The sequence below is a fragment of the Phaethon aethereus genome, assembly GCF_964289735.1.
Source record: "Phaethon aethereus genome assembly, chromosome: 3".
Lineage (NCBI taxonomy): Eukaryota > Metazoa > Chordata > Aves > Phaethontiformes > Phaethontidae > Phaethon > Phaethon aethereus.
In genome coordinates, this window is record NC_138576.1 from 103,359,763 (window position 1) to 103,382,654 (window position 22,892).

The 22,892-nt window shown below is 41.9% G+C and overlaps 1 protein-coding gene across 1 annotated transcript; it reads left to right on the plus strand.

The window, feature by feature from the left end:
* Window positions 1–777: 777 nt before the first annotated feature.
* On the plus strand, window positions 778–21,022 carry TRERF1 (transcriptional regulating factor 1; the record flags this gene model as incomplete). The annotated part of the gene is made up of 14 exons (XM_081998160.1): window positions 778–2,154; window positions 2,745–2,794; window positions 3,535–3,685; window positions 4,621–4,869; window positions 8,291–8,657; window positions 9,256–9,316; window positions 10,086–10,225; window positions 10,959–11,062; window positions 12,262–12,337; window positions 17,203–17,291; window positions 18,113–18,226; window positions 19,022–19,210; window positions 19,699–19,907; window positions 20,555–21,022. The coding sequence occupies 14 exons, from the start codon at window positions 778–780 to the stop codon at window positions 20,874–20,876; spliced, it is 3,498 nt and encodes a 1,165-aa protein (XP_081854286.1). The 3' UTR covers window positions 20,877–21,022.
* Window positions 21,023–22,892: the final 1,870 nt, after the last annotated feature.

The window sequence follows — 22,892 nt, forward strand, 5'->3', positions numbered from 1 at the left end:
TTTTAGATGCTGATACCCGAGTATGGTCAGCTTTGTTCAAAGCCATGATTGTCTTTTACCTGCCTTTTCAGGGCTTTGTGGAGGCACCCGTGGTGTCTGCAGTACTTGACCTTGTGTTACAAAATGGGCGTGTTGCTTTTGACAAGAAGGTTGTACCACACTAGGAACATGACTTGGCTTGATAGTCAACTGTCTGACTAAAAGTAGTCATGAGGGAGCAGTATGTGGCCAGGTAAAACTGATTCAATGTTCGTATACTTTAGGGGGAAAAAAACATTTTTGAAGAATAAGCCTTTATTGGTTTGGCAAAACGATTTTATCAGAGCACTAGAGAAGAGACAGAAAAATGGGATGAGATGAAGCAATCTAACTGCTCTGGAATAGCCCTGCTGCAACAATTTTGCATCTGATTATGTGTTTCAAACTAGGAGATTTTACAGTTTCCTTTGAGGCAACAACAGTTTATGCAGAAAGCCAGCACTTACCTTGTCTTTCTCTTACTCTGCAGGTGCCTGGCACACTGAACCTATTGATCAGTGTAGGATTTGTGCTGTGGTCCATTTATTGAAGATGTGAAGCAACGTCAAGTCCGAGATTTGGAGTTACTGACAGACTGGAGGAAATCTTAGTCCTTGTGATGCACATGGGCAATGCCGAATTATAAGTAATTCTGGCTTTTTTTCCCCTCCCCTCCCTTCCCCTCACTCAGCTATCTCAGGGTTCATAGAGATTTCAATGGTTTGTGTGCCTGTAAGTTTGGAACAGAAGTGACCAAAAATGGGGGACCAGCAATTGTATAAAACTAACCATACTGCCAATAGCAATGAGAACTTGTACTACCAACAACACCAAATGAACTCACTTCCATCTCTAAATCATACCTATGGGACATCTGTTATGGATGCGCCCCAGGCATCCCCTCTCTCCCCCCAGTTTCCCCAAGATTCAAGAGACAGTATAGCTTTGCCTGTAGGTTCAAAAAGTCTTGGGTCAATGGATACATCTAGACAAACCAGTTGGACACATTCTGGCTCAGGAAACCATGTCCCAGTGAGGAACAATTTGAATAATCAAAGCGCAATGTGGAGCCCCCTCGGGCAGGGGGAGTCCCATGATGGATACCAATATTCTTACTCTCAACCCAGTGAAAATCGATCGCAAAAAATTACCAGTGGGGTTCTGCATAAATTGGACTCCTTTACACAAGTATTTGCTAACCAAAATCTGAGAATTCAAGTCAACAACATGGCTCAGGTTTTGCACACCGACTCTCCGATGGTGGATAATTCTGGTGACAGTGCGCTCAGGCAACTGCTGTCCCAGAAGCCAGCAGTTGAGCAACAGCCTGTAACTTCCAGTGTACAAAGATATCAACCACTGCCACAGCAAACGCACCAGAATTTTGCAAGCACACAGCAAAAGCAACAAATGCAAGTGATGCAGCACCAACAGTTGTACTACGACTACCAGCAGCATTTATCACAAATGCAGATGCATTCTGTGTTTCAGCAGGGACAGACGCACATTCAGCAAATGCAGTCCCAGCAGCTCTTACCGCAACAGATGCAGCACTTGCAGCAGACTCAGTACTACACTCAGCCACAGCAGGGACATCAGCGGCTCTCGATACAGGAGATCCAGCAGCAGCAACAGACAGCTCGGCAGGAGCAGCAGCGGCAGTGTCCAGTGCAAATAGCTCAGTATTACCAAACGCAACCTGTCATGCAGCAGTTGCAGCAGCAGCAGCAACAGATGCAGTTGCCACTTCCTCCCTATCACAGGGAACCCGATCCAAAGACTATGCATGAACCACACCAGTACTCTCAGGATCCAAGTCATCCTGTGCAGCTTATCCAGTTGGGAGCAGTGCCTCAGTATTGCTACCAAGATCCCCATGAACAGTACAGGCACTTGTACCCGCAGAGTTTACTGCAGCAGCAAGATCAGCAGAAGCAATATTCGAGTGAGAGCAGAGCGCCATCTCTGAACTCCCACGTTGGCCTCACTCCACCAGCGACCACGGAGGATCCCGCACGGCAGGAGATTAATTCTGTAGGTAATGCTGTTCCTCATCGAACTCTTTTGCCATCCTCGGGAGTTCATCTGAACAACAAAAGCTCTCAGCAAGACTCTCCCAGTGCCACATGGCCTCAGGTAGGTAATATTTTAGATCCGTGCTCAGTCAAACTTGTTTTGCAGAAGAGTAGCAAGGTGTGGAAACGAAACGGTTGCAGGAGAGCTGGAAGGTTAGGATGCGAGCAGTGGGTGTCACTGGCATGTTTTGGGGAACTGCATTAACAGACTTCTCCAGCTTACGTCTTGGGGTTTGCTTCGGGCCAGGCTGGTGGCAGCAAAGAGCTGCTGCTGCTTCCCTTGCAAGAGGCTTTGGGAAGTTCTGCCTCGGTTTCTGGGGCAGAGGGACCCAGTTACAACAAAGTGCTCTTGCTAATTTTTCAAAACCTGAGGGCTCAATTGTTCAGGAAGAGTTAGTCAACTCCCTCTTTCCAAAAGTAATACTTCTGGGTCAGAGCAAAGGCTTCAAACAGCAGGTGAGCATAAGAAAACTTGCACTAGCCATGCTCACAGAGGCGCTGATTTGGTAGAGACAGGTAAGGCTCTCAACTCAGGCTTTTAATATTAGTAAAATTGTATGCAAAATGCAAACATAATGCTGTGAGGACCTTCATTTATGCATTAGTATTTCCTGAAAAATTCTTTTCTCTTCCCCTCCCCCCCTTTGATAGCAGGTACAACTGTCAGATGGCAGACTGCAGCCACTGTCACCAGAACAAAGGTATTTTTAAAAGATTTTTTTTGTCCTTTTAATTTAAATGTGAGAAATACAGAGGAGTGCTGCAGTTTAGAGGGAGGGGAATGTACTCTGAGTAGGTAATAGTTGTTGCTTTCCTGGAAATATCTTTAGTTTTGTGCTTTGTGGATTTAAGTTTGTGTGATTTGTACCCTCCCCCAGCAATAAAATCAAATCAGTACTTTGTCTTTCAAAAAAAGAAAGGGGGGACGGGACAATGAAAAAGCAGAAGCAGGGAAGCAGTTTGCTCTGTCATGCATTTGTAAGAGAAGGGATGATGTGTGGTTTGGATTTGTATTTTTGGCAGCAGGGATCTTCTGTTTTGCTTAAGGTCTCACCTCTGAGGGGCTGAGGTGTCCTCCAGCACGGTTGTCTGCTATAATTAGGGTCACTGTATCCAAGTTAACTGCTGTCATGAGTGGTGAAATGTAGGTATGTTGAGATAGATAGGTCTCATGGGTTCTTGGACTTCTCCATACTAAGGGCCACGTTTTGATAAGCATGTCCTACTCAAGACTTTCCTTCTCCCCATCTTGGGAGCAGCTTATCTAGGTTATTGCCCACGTATTCCACAGCACTCACCCTGTGCTTACTTGTGGTTTCATAACCATCTAGCTGTAAAATTTTATTGACTTCCTTGATGAAAAAGCTTCCTCTGCAACAAAGGGAACATGCCAAACTAATGTCTCTTCTTCTGTTCCATGCAAAAAAAAAAAAAAAAAAAGTGGCCAGAACAGAGAAACACTTCCTGAGAGACCTGATGCGAAGAACAAGCTAATGTGTTCAATATGCTTGAAGGAGTTTAAGAGTTTGCCTGCTCTAAATGGTCACATGAGATCACACGGAGGAGTAAGAGCATCTCCTAACTTCAAACAGGTAGCAGTTCATTTTACTTCAGTATCTGGTGCTCTCCTGTCTGTGTTGATGTTTGCTTGCTTTGCCATGCTTTGTGTTGCTGTCAAAACTTGTTCTTCTCAGTGCTGTTTTGTTATGTCCTATGCTGTGTAAGTAGAAATGCACATAATTCTGCCAGTTTGTAGGCCAGAAGTCTTGCTTTAAAGTCAAAGGCAGTGGTGGAGGACAGAACAGTGGCCCTCTCTGTTTCTCTACATGTTACAAAAACACCCCACAAAGTCTTGTCAGGAGCATCTAAATTCCACCCCCCTCCCATGTTTGTTTATTATATTAGAAATATCAGGAACATGAAGTCTTCCTTATTTTCATTTGGACTACTTGCATGACTAAGGGATGTTTATTGGAAGCCTTCCCAGTCTTTAATTGAAGGAGCAAGATTGTTGAATCTTTGACAGCTTTCTTCCAAAGTGTTGTAGTTCTATAGGTATCAACAAATACCAAACCAAAAAATGTGAGTTTGAATTGTTCTGCATAAAAATAACTTGCCCTGTCAGTCATTCTCTCCTGATATTTTACAAATTCTGCCCTAGCGGGGAATACCACAGGAAGGCAAAGAGCTACCAGAGTTATACCATCTGTGTTTTTGTTTTTAGGTGGGTGATGGAGAATTCTGTCTTTATAGTGATAAAAAGAGCACATGTTTATCTCCCCTCCTGCAAGTTACCTTGTAAAGATGCTTAATGTGGTTATTTATCACGGAGGATGAATCCTATGTAGGAGTCATAAGTAATCTGCCAACGTAATTCAAGGCAAATAAAGAGTCCAAGAAGCAACGCTGTTGTGTGTTTTGTAACCCTGGCCACTTCTTTTCAGCCACGGTGCATACACTGCGTAGTGTATCGATCCAGAAGTAGCCCTCCCTCACTTGGGCTGAAAGCCTTTAATTGTCTGTACAGGATGAAGGAGAGAAACCACCACAGCAGCCGCTGCCTAAAGAGGTGGATAGCCTTGCGCCCATCGTCATGCCAGTGTCTGTCCCTGTAAAGCTTCTGTCACCCGAGCCCAGCACACAGCCCTCTGCCAGCACTGCCACAGTCAAAGACAAGCCTGCCAACTCTGTCTCAGATGATGAGATGCCCGTTCTCGTGAAGATGACTTACTCTCCACCGTGCAGTCCAAAAGCGGCCAACCCCTGCTCATCCTCTGTGAGTGCTGCATTTCTTGCCACTAACTGTGCTGTTTTTGTTAAATCCCTTTGCTTATAGTGCTACTACTTTCTAAAATGTCCGTATTTTAGAATATTTTCTGGAATCTTAATGATGCCTAAGAAAGGCCTGTAACATCACAGCATTTCTTCCTCAATCATTTGATGATATTAATTTTCCCTTTGCTGGGAAATCAGGACCTCAGTTGAAAATAAATCATTTGAAATTGGAATGTGATATTCTCTTATCCCACTAGAACCAAAGGGATTTAGTATCTTTTTACTGTTTTTGTTTTTTTTTCCTTTTCAGGCTGCTTTGTTTTTATGTTATTGCTTAAACTCAGCAGTTTTATTTCTTCCTGTTTTTTAAAGTCAGATATATGTGCTTCCCATTTCAGCTGAAGATAGGAGGGCACTGTGCCGTGCTTATGTGTGCTCTATGCCAATATGAAGCTTGCCGACTCAGTTCTGCAATGAAGTAATTTTTCCCTTTCTGTCTGAATGCATCAGATCTAAAGCTTAATCACTAGGAGTTCTGATACAGGAAAAAAGCTATGCTTTGTGCTTTCATTTCGCTCATAAAACTGAAATTGTCAGGCAGCATGATGAATTGATGAGTACTTGAATGAGATGTGAGAATGCTCTTTATTGTTTTCCTGAAAGAGTCCTGGAGCAAGTAGTATTTATTTCACGTTCCAGCGCAGGAATAGATGCTGCTCGTTCCTTCAAATCCATGCTTGCAGACTATGCCATGATAAGAGATTACTGGGGAGTACTGTATGGTGTTACCTGTATAATGCAGAGAAATATGCTTGTGATTACTTTTTTCCTTCTCATGAGGCTGATGGCCAAATGAGGGGACAGCATATACCTTCATGGGTGACTCCTTATAAGTATTTGTGTATTTATTATACACACACATCCCCCCAACCCTTCCCTCAGGCATACACACTAATTTTAAATATATAAAGATCTTTTACTTTCTTCAGACAGAAGTTTTACACCTAAACTTCCACTCTACTGTGGAAGACAGCATCTCACAATACTTAGCTTGTAACTCAGCAATACAATTTTTCTTTTCTATTTCTAGTTTCTGGGGAGAAAAGGGACAGTCTTTTCTGAATCCTTGAGCTCTGAGTGGGAGATCTTCTCTAGAGACATCAGAGTAGGTGGCATGGGCTTGTATATTTCTGCAATGTATGTAAAGTGACTGTGATTAAATCTGCCAGTGTCTGGCTACATGTGCATTCATTCACTCAAAATTATGCTTCCAGTCTTTATTACTGCCCAAGCAAACTAAACTCATGCAGTTTCCTCTATGGATCCTAGCTTTTATATAAGCATTAGCATTGGAAACGTTCAAAGATCAAAAGATCTACAGTTCCCTCCTCTTCTGTAAAGAGATTGTGCCATTAGAGACTTTTTTTTTTTCTAATACCAAAAAAGCGGAGCTGTGTTGCATTTATTTATACCGTGCTTTGAGCTGTCCAGAGAAGCTCCCACAAAGCTTATGACATCAGTAAAATCAAACAGCAGAAGGAAACTAAATATTCAGCAAGGCTACAGGACTGTGATCTGAAGCTAGCAGTCAAGCTAAATCCATCAGGATCTACTCAGAGTGGCTGTATTGAGGTGCGGCAGCAGAGCCCACAAGGATGCAGTCTTGGATAACGAGAATCAGTTCCTGGAGCTTGAGAAAAGTATTGGGGTGATTCTGCATTGAGAGCCCATGGACATCAATATCTCCTTTAATATTCAATGTGATCTTTTTTGGGTAGTGTTGGCATAACCACACTGAGGCTAAGGTATACTCTAGGTGAAGCAGCATGGGAGACGAAGGTGTAGAGGACTCCTGAGATGTTGTCGTGGTTAGTTAGCTTTATGCTAGTGAGAAAGGAGTACCAGCTCTTTCACATTTAAAGAGCAGAACAAAATGAGCCCTTAATCAAACACTTGCATCTGACCTTCTGCACTGTTTTTTTTTAAGGTTTGGTTTGCTTGGAATTTTTTCCTTGATTTTTAGTGTGGGTTTTTTCCCCTTTTTCCTTTTTGAACAGTAAACGTTCACCGCTGTGATGGACTATGTCTGTGGTTACAGGTAACCCTCACCCTTTCACTGTTCTGAATGTCCATTATCAACACAATTCTCTGTAAAGCTGCATTTTTTCCCTGCAAAGGGAAAACTTTTCCAAAACTTTTTTTTTTGAGGAAAAAAAATGTCAACAGCTGTTGGAGGGGATACAGCCATGATCTAACAGAGGACAGGACCTTTGTAATCAAAAACATTTCCACAAGCTGGAATGTATTAACATAAGGGATAAAGGGTGACAGCGCTAATGCTCCTTTAACATGATTTTTATTGGGTGAATGTGATTCTCAAGAGCCACCCCTGGTGTAAATATGTATGTTGTCTAAACATACATTGTAGTAATTTACTTTATGTAGTAGTAGAATTTATCAGATGATACAGACATTCTGGAGTAATTGTGTCTGTCAGAAAATTTTCTTCTGCTTTCCAAGTTTATCCTAAAGATCTACAATCCGAACATGTGAAAGCAGTATATTTAATACTGTGTTCATCTACCAGCTTCTGTGTGTTCTTAAAGCACAACCTGAGAACCTGTTTCTTTCTACCTCACCCCAACTCTCAGAAATCCAGATTCCAGGCTTGCACAAATTATGAGCCTTCTGTTTCTGTGGACTCTAGGGATTTATTGTTAAATGATTTTTAACATTCCAATTCTAGAATTCTAGGCATGTTACAGTGTGTGAATTTGCTAAATGGTCATCTACTACCCTTTTTCCTCCAAGGAAAGAGGAGAGAGTTAAGTTCAAGATTTGTTGCAGCTGGACTGTACTCAAGCTGATGGGAATGTAGTGATAAGAGGCAAAGAATTTGAATTTATTACATTTTTCTTCCTGCTGCTGAGTACTGCAGTAATTTGACTGAGCTCATGTGCATGGAAATGCATTGGAAAACATCACGTATAAAGTTTCTAATAAACTGTGACTGGGTAACAGTCACAACAGCCTTTGTGTCTGTGTTCAGGGCAAATAGAAGTGCCCAGCGTGTTCAGGTGGAGCTGAAGAATGGTGCGGGAGACTCATGGCCTGGGAGGGCCATTCCCTCCATTTTTCAAAAGCTGGCAGCAGCCTCTCCATGTCTGTGCCTGTGGCTCAGCCCTACCTTGACCCAGAAGGCTTGCTGAGGGAGGTGAGGGTAACCTGTCCTGTTTTTCTCACTCCCCTGCAGTTTCTATGTAGCACCAGGTACTGTACTGACTAGGCTTATTATGGTGGTACCTGAATAACTGCCTGGTGGTAACAGCTTTTCTTTGGCTGTTGCCCTAAGCTGAAGGGGATTGTGTGCAAACAACACTTAAGCATGCCTAAATGCTAAAGTTCTGCATGTTTTCATTTAGGAAATCAGCAAAAAACCTTATCAAAGTGCTGTAAAATTGGAAGAAAACTTCAAACCGTTGCAGGACAAGAAGAAGTATCGGCATAGACCTGAACCTCTCTTCATACCTCCTCCTTCCTTCAACTTCAGCATGTCCCACTCCGGTGCCACCCTGTACCAGAGTCAGCTTCGCTCTCCCCGTGTCCTCGGAGATCATCTGCTAGACCGGACGCATGAGCTCCCCCCCTACACTCCACCACCAATGCTTAGTCCAGTTCGGCAAGGGTCTGGTCTCTTCAGCAGTGTTATCACATCTCATAGCACTTCACATACTCAGCTGCCACTTACTCCACTGACACCTACTCCACGGGTGCTCCTGTGTCGGTCTAGTAAGTGTTGCATTTACAGAGTGGCAGTACGTAGTAAATACCACTGTCCTCTCTTCTTGTGTTACCACATTGATGATTTTTACGTGTGCTCACGTGCATGGCTGGTTCTGCTGCTTCACAGGAAAAGTCCATCTTTATTAGGGTTTTTGACTTGGATTTTGTAGAGGTGGTGTTAAAGCATAAAGTGAATAGAGCAGCCTAACCAGCGAGTAAGGCTGTGATCTTTCAGTGTGGTGTGCCTCAAGAAAGGACCATGATGCCTCTAGTTGCATCTGGGCTTTCAAAGTGGAAGGAGATGATGTGGTTTGAGATATGGGGTTCATTTTAAGTATTTCTTGTTCATTGCTTCGCAGCAAGAAAAGGTGTCTAATCATGCAAGATCAGGTCAGTAGAACCCTCTACAAGTTAGGATATTTCTGTTACTTGTAACAGACTGTTTCTGTGTAAATATTGATAAAGGGTAACTTTTGCTTAATAGACTGGAGTAATGCTGATGTTAACAGGGAGGTGTCAGTGCAGCCTGGGAGAGGGAGCATCAGCAGCGATATAGTTGTTACCAAAATACCCTTTTAAACTCAAACTCCAATTTTTGTTTCAGATAGTATTGATGGAAGTGTCATTCCAGTGACGCCTGGGCCTGGAGAACAGACTGTTGAACCGTAAGAAAAACAATATTGTTTTTGTCACTGCTTTTATAGACTAATTGCAGCCTAGAGCATGTGGCTTGAAGCGTTTTGAACTGGGCAGGTAGTGTTCAGCTGCCTGAAATCATGTTGGGCTGGATGTGTTTAAGGTTGCTCTGGATAGTGGCTGAGGACATTGGGAGCAAAGTGGCTGTAGGAGATGTAGATGTTGTGGCTCAAAAATGCTAGGAGAGCTGAGAATCGCTGAAAGTGGGGAAAAAAGGGTTAGTGATGGCTGGGAAGAGGGCAGGGCTGTGAGGAGAACATATGTTGATCCAGTACTCTTGCTTTTAGATATAGATGTATTTACTGTGGAGCTTTGGAGAGGTGTTACCTGGTAGGTTCCCCAGGGCAGCCTGCAAATAGGATTGTCCCTCCGCAGCAATATCTGTTCTCTCTGCTGAAAAGTGCCATTCTCTATGGAACAGAAAATTATTGTTTCCAGTATCTAGCCTCTTTGCTAGTCAGCACACATATAGGCTAGTTTGTCTTGTCCATAAGGTATGATGTCTCAGTATAGTTTAAGTTACGTATTGAAATTTTGGGTTCCCCCAACAGATTAGTTCTCTCTAATACTCGAAGTACTTATCCCACTGAAACTAAAGCATTGCGTAAAGCAGTCTGACACAATTTCCTGCCACTCCAGTGTAGTAAAAGTTTTGTTGGAAACAAAGCAAACACTAATGTGACTTCCTTTTTTTTCTGTACATTGTGTAGTTGAATACTTATTTATTTGTCTTTATAGACGGATAAATATTGGGTCCAGGTTCCAGGCTGATATTCCTGAGCTGCAGGACAGATTGCTAATGGAGAAAGATGTGCACAAGGCTACTTTGGTTTGGAAACCATGGCCAGAACTGGAAAACAAAGCCTTCCAACAAAGAGGTACAATGATTTGCCACTTTAGAAGTTCAGACGTCACCCTGTGCCTGTTGAAGAAATTCTCATTGATTTCTCATGTGTATACTGTACAAAATGTTCAAGAGAGCATTAATTACCAAGAATGCAGAGCAAGAGACCAGAACTGCAAATTACAGATTCAGAGTAGCAACATTATACAGTGGCACTTAAAGCAAAGTCTGGATGAGCTGTTTCCTGGTAGCCGAGGGGGAAATACTGTTGCTGGGAAGTGGTTTTTTTTGGGTACTGGGCTGCATGGTAAGGGCAGAGATCACAGATGAGAGGCAGCTGGTGGCTCCTGGGCCTGTCCTGTGACCGTAACTGAGAGGAAATGTGATGGGCTCAGTGGCTTCTACCAGTCCTGAGTAGAGTTCGTTCCTGCTTCCAGCACGATTCATTTCTGTTTCTCTACCCTGGCTGGAGCCTTCCTGGCACAGCAACATCACTGACCTGTGCAAGCCACTGCCTCACAGCCAAATCTCCGCCTCTGGCTCTGCAGTAGCCTGTCCCATCCCAAGCATGCACTCTGCAAATCCTGTCACATCCCCTCCTCAGGGAGTGATCCTAAAACCAGGAGATGAGGTCCTGGGGAGAGAGAGTATGAAAGCTGTTGCCCTGAACTACGTTGTCTTAGAGTGGTGTTACAGAATCCTTGGCTCTGGATGTTTGACTGACAGGCTACTGTATTAGAAGTAAAATGTTGACTTTTTTCTGACAGTGGAAGACCTTTTAAATATGAGCTGTTCCAGTGTGTTACCTGGTGGAGGAACTAACTCAGAATATGCTTTGCACTCTCTCTTTGAGGCGAAAGGAGATATTATGGTAAGATAAGCTGAGAGGGGAGATATAGTCCTCTTCTGCAGATAAATTAGCATGCTTTATTAAATGGATTTAGATATGGTTATGTAAAAAAGATTTCTGATTGATTAGCAGTGATGCTTTAAACATCCTGTAACATTTTTGCGGAATGACTTTTCCCTTTCATTCTGCAATAAATTTAAATTTCAAAGCATTGCCTCTCTGAAGGCTTACTGTATATTTCATATAGATAAGATTACTTAGTTTATAGCCTTGGAGCTTTGAATGTCTCACAGTGCTTGCTCCAGCCCTGATATTTCACAAGCTTTATATTTGGTCACAGAGAGCTTAGTCCTCTTCTAGCCCTTATAAAAACCCTTTTTTGTATGAGCAATCACATCTACTTATTTGTTCAGAACTGTGAGGTAATTGCACACAGTTCTCGTATAAATAATGCATTTCAAATATTTGCATTAGTTTAGTGATGGGAATGTTATTGACTAGGGTAAAACATCCGTTTTGCCCAGTGTTAGGGAAAGACAAGGTCCTGTACCAATTCCTGGAAAGCCAATTTAAAACAAAATGCAACTGTACACAGGGCTGGAATGAATTTCACAGGGTTGTCTTAATACAGGGTTTTTTTTTTAGTTTGTGTCCCTGTTTGCTTAGGCTCTGTTAGCTGTTTCTGAGGGGTCTGAGGCAAGTGACTGAACTTAACTGTCAGGACGTGAAATTTGCTATACCGGGGGTCTGCATTGCCATGGGAAAAACTTTAAGGATTCACAAATAATCTGCCTCCCTTATCCAAAGGAGGATTGACTGTACTTGCTGTCATTCCTGACAGATGTTGACCTAAACAGACTTCATGCTATAAATATTAATGCTATCAAAGCAACCATTAAATATTAGTATTAATTAACACTATCAAATCAAACACTATAAATGTATTTGTAAGTTGCAAGCAGAAGGGAGGGAAGCGCTGGAAGTTGCTAAACAATAGCCACAATTGTGCTCATTAAGGCAGGACAGGTGTGCATTAGGTGGTCTTCTGTGAGGTACAGTGTTAATGGGCCTTGGAGTAATGTGATGTGATTTCATATGACAAAAGGTAAAAACGAGAAAAAATTAATTCATATTCTCCTATCAAATAGTCCTCTATATGCAATTGTATGCAGCAGCTGACTGCATTTGCTAATTCTGTTTTTCCCTGCTTTTTCATTTAGGTTGCTCTTGAGAAGCTGCTGTTGAGAAAGCCAGTGAGATTGAAGTGTCATCCTTTGGCAAATTACCACTATGCCGGTAGGTTTCCTTGTGATCTCTGTAGCTGCTGGTGTAGAGTCCAAGGCTGGCATCCCAGGCTGGAGCATGGGATCACGCTGCACTCTCTGCTGTCTGCTGCAGGGATGGCAGCCTCTAATAGACAGGTGGTGTGGACAGTACTGCGTGGTAATTCCGGAGCCTGTTGTGACAAGTTTGGCAGTTTTTCACCTGACTGACGATGTACAAAAACTTTGCATCCGTGTTGCTGTGTAGGGTTCTACAGATCTAAAACTGCCTTGAGTAATTTTTTTTTTTCCTCGTCTGTTAAACCAAACTTTAATTTGTTGATCTCCTTTGAAAACTGCTGCTACTCGTAGATTATAATTTACTAGCGGTACAGTCCTCATTTTCTGGTATGTAAACGTCTCCCATTATGCCTGCCTTTTCTGAGGTGGTGGTGCATGATAAATGCATATGATAATCATGAGCATCTTTCCAGAGAGACAATACTGTAACTCTTGCTAGTGTCTTAGTACTGAATGCAGAGCCTCCCTTTGCATGGATGTAGCAAAAAAACCCCCAGGTCTGTGATGGTGACTTTGACTTCTTTAACAAACACAGCAAGAACTGCATTTTGGTGATGAAGCAGTAGTGCCCTGTGAAATACACAATGTGGTGTTAAGCCATTGGACTTGAGTTATGTCACCTAAGCATAGGCTGCAAATGTTTCTTCTCTGCAGCCTGCCATGTTACTACATAATGCTTAGTGGCCAGCAATGGCTTGGACACACAAAATAGGGTTTTACATAAGAGATTTAAGAATTCATCTCCAGTTTAGGCTCAATAGGAAACAAGCCAAGAGTCTTCTGGTGGTCAGTCAGTCAATCGCAATGTCCAGGAGCATATACTCATTTCCAGTTATAGTCATTGTGCCACAGAAGTACAGAAGCAAGCTACTTCGTGGCTGTAGCAGCTCACTGGAAAGATTCCCAAGTAACAAGGACTCTTTTGTAAAGCAACTCCTTAACCCCTTGGCCTGAGAACAAGAACAGAAACATGTTTGATGGCAGCTGATAATGAGAGTGAATAAATGTGAAGATAAGATTTTCAGTCTTGGCTGGGGGAGGTGCCTGGTGCCTTTGATAACAGCTCTGTTGCAGACCAAAGGGTGGACATGGGGGTGGATGGAGGAGGAGGACGTCAGCCAGGAACTTCAACCAGGGTCTCTTGTCTGAAGAGATGACACGGAGTCATCTCTTGATGAGATGACTGTATGAGACAGTCCAGGGCATGAGAGCAGAAAGATGAGGAGATATCCCAGCAGCATTGTCCTCAGTGAGCAATCTAATTAGCAGAGCAGATAAGAAATTTCTGCCTGTGTGGCATAGAAGGAGGGACAGTCTTTACTGAAGCACCTTCACAGTAGTTTCAGAAAGAGTTTTACTGTGATGCAGGGAGGAGCCAGGAGAGACTGATTTGTTTAATCGTTCACATAATATGACAGTAATCTGTGTTAACTAGCACTGACACCTGTGGACATCAGTGTATCTGAAGCAGGAAAGGAAGTTTGATTCTGCTTAATCACAGCATGAAACAACATGTCACCAGTCTGGATTTAAGTACCATAAAATAACAAGAGAGAACAGTACTTAATAATGCTCTTGAATGCAATGTGTGATTGCAACTTACATTGACAGCCATGCTCTAGCACCATGCAGCAGCTCTCGAATAATAGTTTATTTGAGGTTGATCATCAGCCACACAAGGCATGTGGGAATTTCTCACAATCTAGTGCATGAACAGCTTAATACAACTTCAAGTGCCATTTGTTTGGGTTAACTCTTTGGGCTTTCTGCTCCTTACTTGGAAATCACAGCTCTCAGGCACTGCTACATTTAAAAGTGGAATAGACCAAAACAGAGCATGGCACTGAATCATGAGAATTAACTGATACCACAAACAGTAAATATCCAAATGTCCTTAGCGTTGCCCTTGAATGAGGGTACAAGGGAATAGCTCACCTGTTGGCTCATGAGGGAAGCAAGTTGTAAAACTTGAAGCTTTTCTGTTGTGTGCCAAGAGGACTGGGCAGGCTGACCCAGGGCTGCTTGGAAGAACACCCTAATCTCTGTGTACTAATGCTTTGCCATCTGCCAGGATGGTGTTTTAGGGAAGAGAGAAAGAACATGTACCTGATACAAGAGGAGTGCTGTTGCAAACACTTGAATTGTTTTCATTTGAACAGTGGCATTTCTCAGGTCTGAAGTTTTCCTGCAGTGAGAATTGCGGGAGAGATGGTCTCTGAAGTAACATGCTTCAGGCAGTCTGAAAACTTCTTGTACATACTGTGATAGGGTGTGGATCAGACCAGCATATGCTGTAGATAATGGATTTGAGCCACCTCTCACAGGGGGGCTCCCTGTGTGTAGGTTTAGACCCCTTGAAACCCACAGATTGGGCCCAGAGTCCCCAGATTTGTAGAAGATATTGTCAGTTAATCAGTGCAAAAACAGCATGGCAGATGATTAAAAAAAAGTAGAATATATATCTAAACATAAAGATCAGCTTTAAAATTTGGTCTGTATTCCAAAGTCCAAAATTCATTCTTGCTGCATTGCAGATATCTCTCTATACACGTTCTCTATATCTCTCTCAAGCTAACAAGAGCAAAAGTGGTTTCCCAGCAACCAGAGTTAAAAACAGCTTTTCTTCTGTTTCTTTTCCTACACAGGATTTATTCTATTAATTAGGTTACTTCCAATTAACCTGCATAATCTTATAAGGGTCTCTGCTAATACCACCGTTTTTGGGGAAACTCTGTAAGGCCTGAATCCTCCATAGGTGTATAATAAAATTAGTTCATGGAAGTGATTTCTGTGCCCTCCCCCCCCCCCCTCAGCAGGGTGGGGTAGGGGCAGGAGAGCATGACTAGAGAGGCTTGCTGAAAGCTAAAATCTCTCCTTTGATGTTGTCATGCTTTTTAAAGTTACACTTTGGTATAGTAGAGCAGGCTCCTGGACTGAAGCAGTACATTTACCCCTGCCCAAAGGGAGGGTAAATGCAAATAACTGACAAGTTGTGTAAGAAGGGAATGATGCTGGTTCAGGGTGGGAAAGATGGTAAGGCAGTGTCTCAGAAAAAAGATCTTTGGGTGATAACAGAATAAAAAAACTTGTGGCTTGAAGCCAGTGCCTTTCCCTGATGCTTAAGAGAGCTTTAGTGTATAAATCTCCGTGGAAATAACTAATGCATGCTTCTATCTAGTACTGGAAAAGCCTGCAGAAAGCAGGCTGCAGAAAAGTTAATTTTGTAGATTTCAGCCTATGACAGAGTGGTGAGATACCTGCTCTAAGCTTGTGAGCCTGGGAGTTGAAACTGAAAAGCAAAACATTTGCAGTTGTTAAAAACATCTTTATTTTTTTTTATATAGACATAAGTAACCTGTAGAGTTCCATACCATGCATGGTGCCAAGCTCAAGTTAATTGAATTCAGTGCAGAGGCAAGCATTTCTATGGAGAATGGTAACATTGACAGGAGTATTAGGGGTTTCTTTTGATAAAAGTTTTAGATGTTACAGAAACTCTCAGACTGAAGTAGAATTTTGTCATAGTGTAAGTAATTTCAAAGGCATCAGCTTTATGGCTTCTTGCATATCCTTCCTTTAATGTTTGTAATGCTGCCCACTCTTACGAACAGGACACTGCTTTGATGGAGTAGAGCAATCCTGTGTTCCTTCTGTTTGACTAATACCGAGGAACCACAAATTCATTCCAATTTAAATGTTGGTTTCTTCATGGGCAGTTAGGCCGGTGAAGCAAACACAGAATAACAATATTTGAAAGTTTTATACACAGCTTCCATTAAATGATCAGAAAGCACTTTGTGCATATTGCACATTGCTACAATCTCTATCTACTTGTGACCTCTATCACAGAGGATTTAGGTGTCTTCAAGCCTTGCAAGTGAAGACCTGCGAAAGGACCTTAGAGTTACCATCTGGAGAACAAAATGATAGATGAACTTCTGTGTAGCTGAATGTAAAGTGGCATATAGGGGAATAAGCAATACTAGCTTTGCATATAAAATTATGAGCTCTGCGGTGATACTCTCAGTTAGTGAGACCTTGGGATAATAATGCTAGTTCTATGAAAGCATCAGCTCTGTATTTTACAACAGCTTAAAAAAAACCCACAACACAAGTCAAATGTTAAGAGGATAGAGAACATGGCGATGCCACTGTGCAAGTCTGGATTGCTTGTATGTTAACTATTACGTGCCTTTCTGGTCCCTTCATCTCCATAGGAATGTTTTAGTACTGAAAAAGGTTCAGGGAGGTACAACAGTAATGACCAAAGGTGCAGGAGTGACAGAGAAAACATGCAATCCTGAATAGCATGGAGATGATGGTCAAGATTTGGAGAATGAAGGGTCATCTAGTGACGCTACTGGGAGCCAGGAAACAAAAGGAGGTGGCTTTTCATGTGGAGGGTCTACTGAACTATGAAACTCCTGGGCAAAGGATGTTTTGGGTGCAAGAAGCTTAATTGGTTGAAAGGAAGAGCGGGTCAGCACTTGCGAGGATAGTTACTAAATAAGCAAATTGCAACAGACACAGGAAATCCCCTGTGCCAAAAGTGGTCAGAGGTCAGCAAAAATTAGGGAGAAGCATTGTATTTGCTTGCCCTGCTCTTACTGTTTCCTAGGCAACTGCCTGTGACCGCTGCTGGAGACCAAATACAGGCTAGATGGACTGAAGGTCCGAGTCACTACAGCCATACTTGTATTTGGGTAGCAGCAATCACTAGCATGTGCGTGAGGTTTCCCAGTTTGTTTTGGCTACTACCTCAACATAAAGGTCATGGGTTTTTATTGTTTATAATGAATTCACTCTTCTTTTTTTAAGGCTCTGACAAGTGGACGCATCAAGAAAGGAGGCTATTCAAAGAGGCATTGTCCACCTACAGCAAAGATTTCATATTTGTACAGAAAATGGTAAGGTTATTTCTGTTCTATCAATTGTTTTTTTTTCCATTTGCTGCATTCTGTTCCCCTTCATTTTTCCTCCGGTGCCAGACAAGCTTATTGCAGGCATGGAGCCAGCAGTGGTTACAAGAACACCATCAGGAGTAGTATGTTGCATTTGGTGTACCTATGCATGCAACTGCAGCACCAGTAAAAAAAAGTTTAAAAAAAAAGATAAAATCTGATCCTCTTGTTATTTATACGTAGAGGTTTCCACACCTGGAATCAAAGTTGTGGCGTTCCATGTGTGGGACAAGTATGGCGCTCTGCTATCATCTTGGTGTCCGCTGGCAGTTTGTTAAAAGGTACCTGAGTCGCTGGCACTGAGCCTTGTGCCAAAAAGGGTTGAAACCTGTTAATAAAGAGAGAATGTGTTTGGGCTTAATTTTCATGTTCTGCCATAAAGCAGAAGAGACAAGGTGTATACATCTCAGGGCAGAATACCTTACTTGTTAGCTCAAATGTTGAAAAACATTTGGGTTTATGGGAATCAACTCTTAATTACTTGAGCTACAAAAGTATGTTGTCAGTCATTTTCTGACTAGACCGTAGAGAATCCCAGAGAAATGTATTGAAGCTGAAAGAGTCAACACAAATTTGACTGAAAAACAAGAACTAAAAAAAAATTATTCTACAAAACTATTCCTGTTGTAGTCAAAACTGTCTGGTGTTTTCCCCTTCTATTTGAATGTTCAAGAAATAAAGCCTGCCTCTTGGAATATCTTTAAACTGTGTTGCATGAAAGGAAAAAAAAATGAGATTGGACTATTTCTGCAATTACTTAACTACAGGTTAAGTCTAAGACGGTTGCACAATGCGTAGAATACTACTATACCTGGAAGAAAATCTTGCGTTTGGGACGGAAACACAGAACACGTTTAGAGAAAAAGAGAGAGGAGTGTCTGGTAAGTCTAAAAGAATATGAAGAAGTTTAACACTAGATAATGTTTATGTTTGTTCTGTTTTGAGGAAGAGGTTGAACTAGATGACATAGGTTTCTTCCAACCAAAGTTATTCCGTAATTCTAAATTATGATCTGTATGAGCATTCTGTGACCTCTGCTACACCAAGATTTTGTGTTCCTGGACTGTAATGGGATAAAAGTGTTTTCACTAGTGCGTCATCCAACTCTAGTCCAGCAATTATGGCTTTTGCTACTGATGAAGCAGGTAAACCTCTGTAAATTGTTGCTGTGCCTGTGCGTGTATGCTCCTAAAGGCTGCTCTAATATTCTAGTACAGATACCATTTACACAGAGTAGCAGTGCAATTCTTTGTGTGCAAGGTCTGTATTACAGATAGTCCTAATATACATCGTTTGTTTGGTTTCTGGTTTGTTTTGTTGCTTGTCTTTTTAAAAATGTTTTTTAATTTGACTGTGAATATAGTGTACATTGCCATTCCAGCAGTTGGGGGAGAGTATTGCACCTTGGTGTCTATAGACTCTTAGAGCCACAGCTCTGTAATACAGATGGAGGGTATTTTGAGCACTGCAGTGAAGCTTCATGAGATATAGCTTGTCCATTAAGGTGTGGTAGCTCCAGCAAGACCAGAAGTTCATTCAGGATGGGAAAAAATACTGAAACCTGGAAGCAGATTTGACTAAGCAGCATGCTTGTCCAGTTTTCCCTATGTAATACTATCCAGTACTGTCTGGCTTTGACCATATTTCTAGTATTTCTTAAATGCACTGTCTTTCAGACAAGTGGAGAAGAGGAAGTGTTAGAGGAAGATGAGGAGATCGAAGAAGACAGAAAGGAAGAAAGGGAACTGCAGAAGTCTCCTGACCCACCAGCTATCCCTCTTGTTGGACCTATAGATCTGCCTGCCCTTCAGAGTCTTTCACTTTCTTCGTCCTCCTTCATCTGTGAAATGCCGAACTGTGGCGCTGTATGTGTGTTTTGTATCTTTAATAGCAGAGGGGTTGTGTACTAGTGAATTGTGATTTTTGGAAATCGGGTTTTTAGACTCTACCTGGCCATTGATATCTCCTGACTATTTTTGGACAAATCATTTTTGCTTGCTTTTAATTCCCACATCACAAAATACAGGCAATATGCTGATCTGTACGTTAAATTGTATCCTGAGATGATGTGTTGATTAGAAATACTATGTGGTAACAGCTCTGATTACTATTTTGTTATACAACTGTAATTATAGGATAGCTCATTGGTTTGTTTTTGTTATGTCTAAGTTTCTTTAGAGGGATACAGCTGAGAGCAAGCAGCATATTTGACCAAGTAGATTGTGTGTATTAATGTGTACGGTTGTGCTATTGTAATATGCATTCAGCATACTACTTCCTTCAGTTCCTGTTCCAATGCAGTATTTCTTGATTTATCTGTTTTTTAACTTCCTTCCACCCTACTCTCCATCAGGTGTTCAGTTCCCGACAAGCGCTAAATGGCCATGCTCGCATTCATGGTGGTACGAATCAGGTGACAAAAACCCGATGCACCATTCCAGGCACTAAGCAGAAATCTGGTACGCAGAGCGGATACTGCTCCATCAAGAGTTCACCTGCCCACAGCACAACAAGCGGTGAGACCGACCCAACAACAGTTTTTCCTTGCAAGGAGTGTGGCAAGTAAGTGACTATCACTGTCTGCAGTATCGCATCACATTTGCCTATTTATATCCCAGTTTAATAGCGTTGTGACAAACTCTTTATTTTACTCTGATGGTCTCAAAAGAACAGTTTCCCCTTAGATCGTGTGTCCTCATGCCAAAACCTTCAGAGCTTGGCTTGCATGATGCTTTGGATGCTTCCCCTGTAGTATTTACTCCAATTTTGCTGAATTTACCTGTTAGAATTTCAACGTCTGACAGTCCAGCTTCCTGCTTCATCGCAGACTTGCATGTGATGGTGGGCAACTTTCTCTGTGTTTCTGTACTTGAGTTTGTCCATCCTGAAGTGGGATTTCTTCAGTTTTTCCCCTGTTTGAGATTGTGGTGAAACTAAGTACAGGGAGAATTAGGGTATGCGGCGATACTGAAGCAACTGTGGGAGTTACAAAATACTTCTGGCAGAGTCCGAGTAGGCCATTTTGATACTGTCAGGATGCATAAATCTGGTAGTCTGTCCCTGAAATTCTCACCATGCCATTTCAGACTTTGCTGACTTCTATTTCAGGACAAGGAAGCAAATGTACTGATAGGTTGTTGAGTCTTTTTCGGCTCAGTTCATCAGAAGCAATGCATTTTTATCTAAATTTCTTTTCCTTTAAAATTTAGGGTATTTTTCAAAATCAAAAGCCGCAATGCTCATATGAAGACTCACAGACAACAAGAAGAACAGCAAAGGCAGAAGGCTCAGAAAGCTGCTGTGGCAGCAGAAATGGCAGCCACTATTGCGAGAACTACTGGGCCAGTTGGGCATAATTTGGTCCCTCTGGATCACATGAGTTTGGTTAAACATGTTGAAAATGTCGGTGACATTGACGACGATGTTGTTCAGGAGCTGGGTGATGTCATGGAAGAGAATGAAGTCATGGATGCTGACCTTTTATTGGATGATGAAGATGCAGATCTACTGCAGGATGATGCTGAGTTGTAAATAAAGTTGTTTGATAAAGACAACTACTGAGCACACCCTGAATGGATCAATCAGGAAACCTGGACTGCTCGTTTATTCCCCACTGATTGTAAACTACCTGTTGAAAATGATAATTCTTTTATTCAGGTCTAGAAAAAAATCTGCTTTTTTCCCTTTTTTTTATTAATTTGTGTTTTGGGGGAAAAAATAAATAATTGGTACAACTATTCTTATAAGGTGTTTTTATCTGAGCTCATTTTGCTGATAACTTCCAAGGCCACTAATTAGAGTTCACGGTTCTGCTATCACTTCCCTCCAGACGTTCCTGGTAGGATCTTTAGCCTTTAACTCTTCGCAGTTTCATTTTACCCTGCTTACAAGAATGATCTTCACACACTTCTAAGGGAATACTTTTTGCCCATACTGGATCACTTCCAGCATCTTCTAGAGACTAAATGTCATCTCTGTTAAGGAGATGATTACATTCTTTGCCTTTGTGCTGTCATTTTAAGGGAGGTGGAGAAAAAAAAAAAGATTTAACTGAAATAATTACAGGAGTGACTGTATCATCTGTAGTATCACAGTACTTTCTCAGTTCTGTCTTGCCTTAATGCATACATGTTTAGGCAGTTTGTAAAAGCATTAGTTACGCGGTATGTTTTGGAGCTTCCATTTTAGCAACGTTTTGATCTGCTGATTTGAAGATGACCTAATTCAAGGATTGAAGAAAGATGGTAGTTGTGCTGTGGTTCACATCATCTGATGGGAACACTGAATCAGGAACATTGCCTTGGTAATCAGATTGCACTGGAAATCTATTTTGCTGTGACAATAAATCACACTGTTGAATGGTCATCTCAGTGGTTGTAGGAGAGTGTATGCTTGAGCAATGCAGGAGCTTGCTCTCTCACCAGGCAGATACAGGGAGACGTTCTTGCCTGTGGAGCAGAGACTGATGGAGCATATGCCTTCAGCATGTGTCAGTTATTACCTGTAGGCAGGAAATGTTGTTCTTGTGCCATTTTCAGTCCTCATTACATCAAATTTGACTGTTGTTTGTTTAGTAAAACATACTTGAAAGGTGAGTTGACATTGCTGTTTAATTACTGTTTCTCCTCCCTGAGGTTCAGGTCTACATGCTGGATATCTAACACCATTTATATAAATCTAGATTTGTCTAAGTAAATAGGATCTCAAAAGAATTGTACCTTGCAGAATTAAAGAATTAAGGAAGAATTGGAGTTAGGTTGAGTGGACCTTTAATTACAGAATAGAAGTACTGATCTTAGAGCTTTCACAGGTAGCAGCACTGATTTTTTTTGTGGATTTTGCACAGTAGAAGAGTATTGCTAACTTAATAAAATATTTTCTAAGATTGATTTCAGATCTTCCAGATTTCAGGGTGGTTTGGTTTTTTTATGGGCTGGGTTTTGTTTTGTTGGTGTTTTTTTTTTTTTTTTGCCACAGTCCTAACATCTTAAGCAGAATCTGAAAGATGGTGGATCTCTACTGTCTTTCTTCCTTGTGTAACTATGCAAAATGAGGGTAAACCATGGTACTTTTGTATAGGTGTACCAGACCACACAAGTTCAAAACCGGTGGCACTCATGGCAGAGAAGTGCCTTCTCTGTCAAAGCCAAACATGTGAAGCCAAATGACCTAAGTTTCTACTTGAGGTCGAATGTTCTGATACTAAAGAACAACCCTTCAGGAGAATGGAAATCACTTCTCAGTTTCAGGTTAGTGAAGTTCCTGTGTATGTGGTATGTTCTAGTGTTTTTTGGGGTTGTTCCAGAGGGTTTTTTTAGTTGGTTTTGACCAGTGGTTGGAATTTCACTCCCTCTGCTGTGTAAGGGGTGATGTTCTCAGTTACTGTACCTGTGACTTTCAGGAAGTTGGGCAGCAGCCGCCTTTTCTTTCCCGAAATGCCAGTCAGCATGCTCCCCAGCAGTTCTTGTCCATGCTGTGACATGTCAGTTCTACGGAGGCCATGCAACGCAGGTTCAGCAGACTGGGTGTTCAGCTGTATACTGCCAA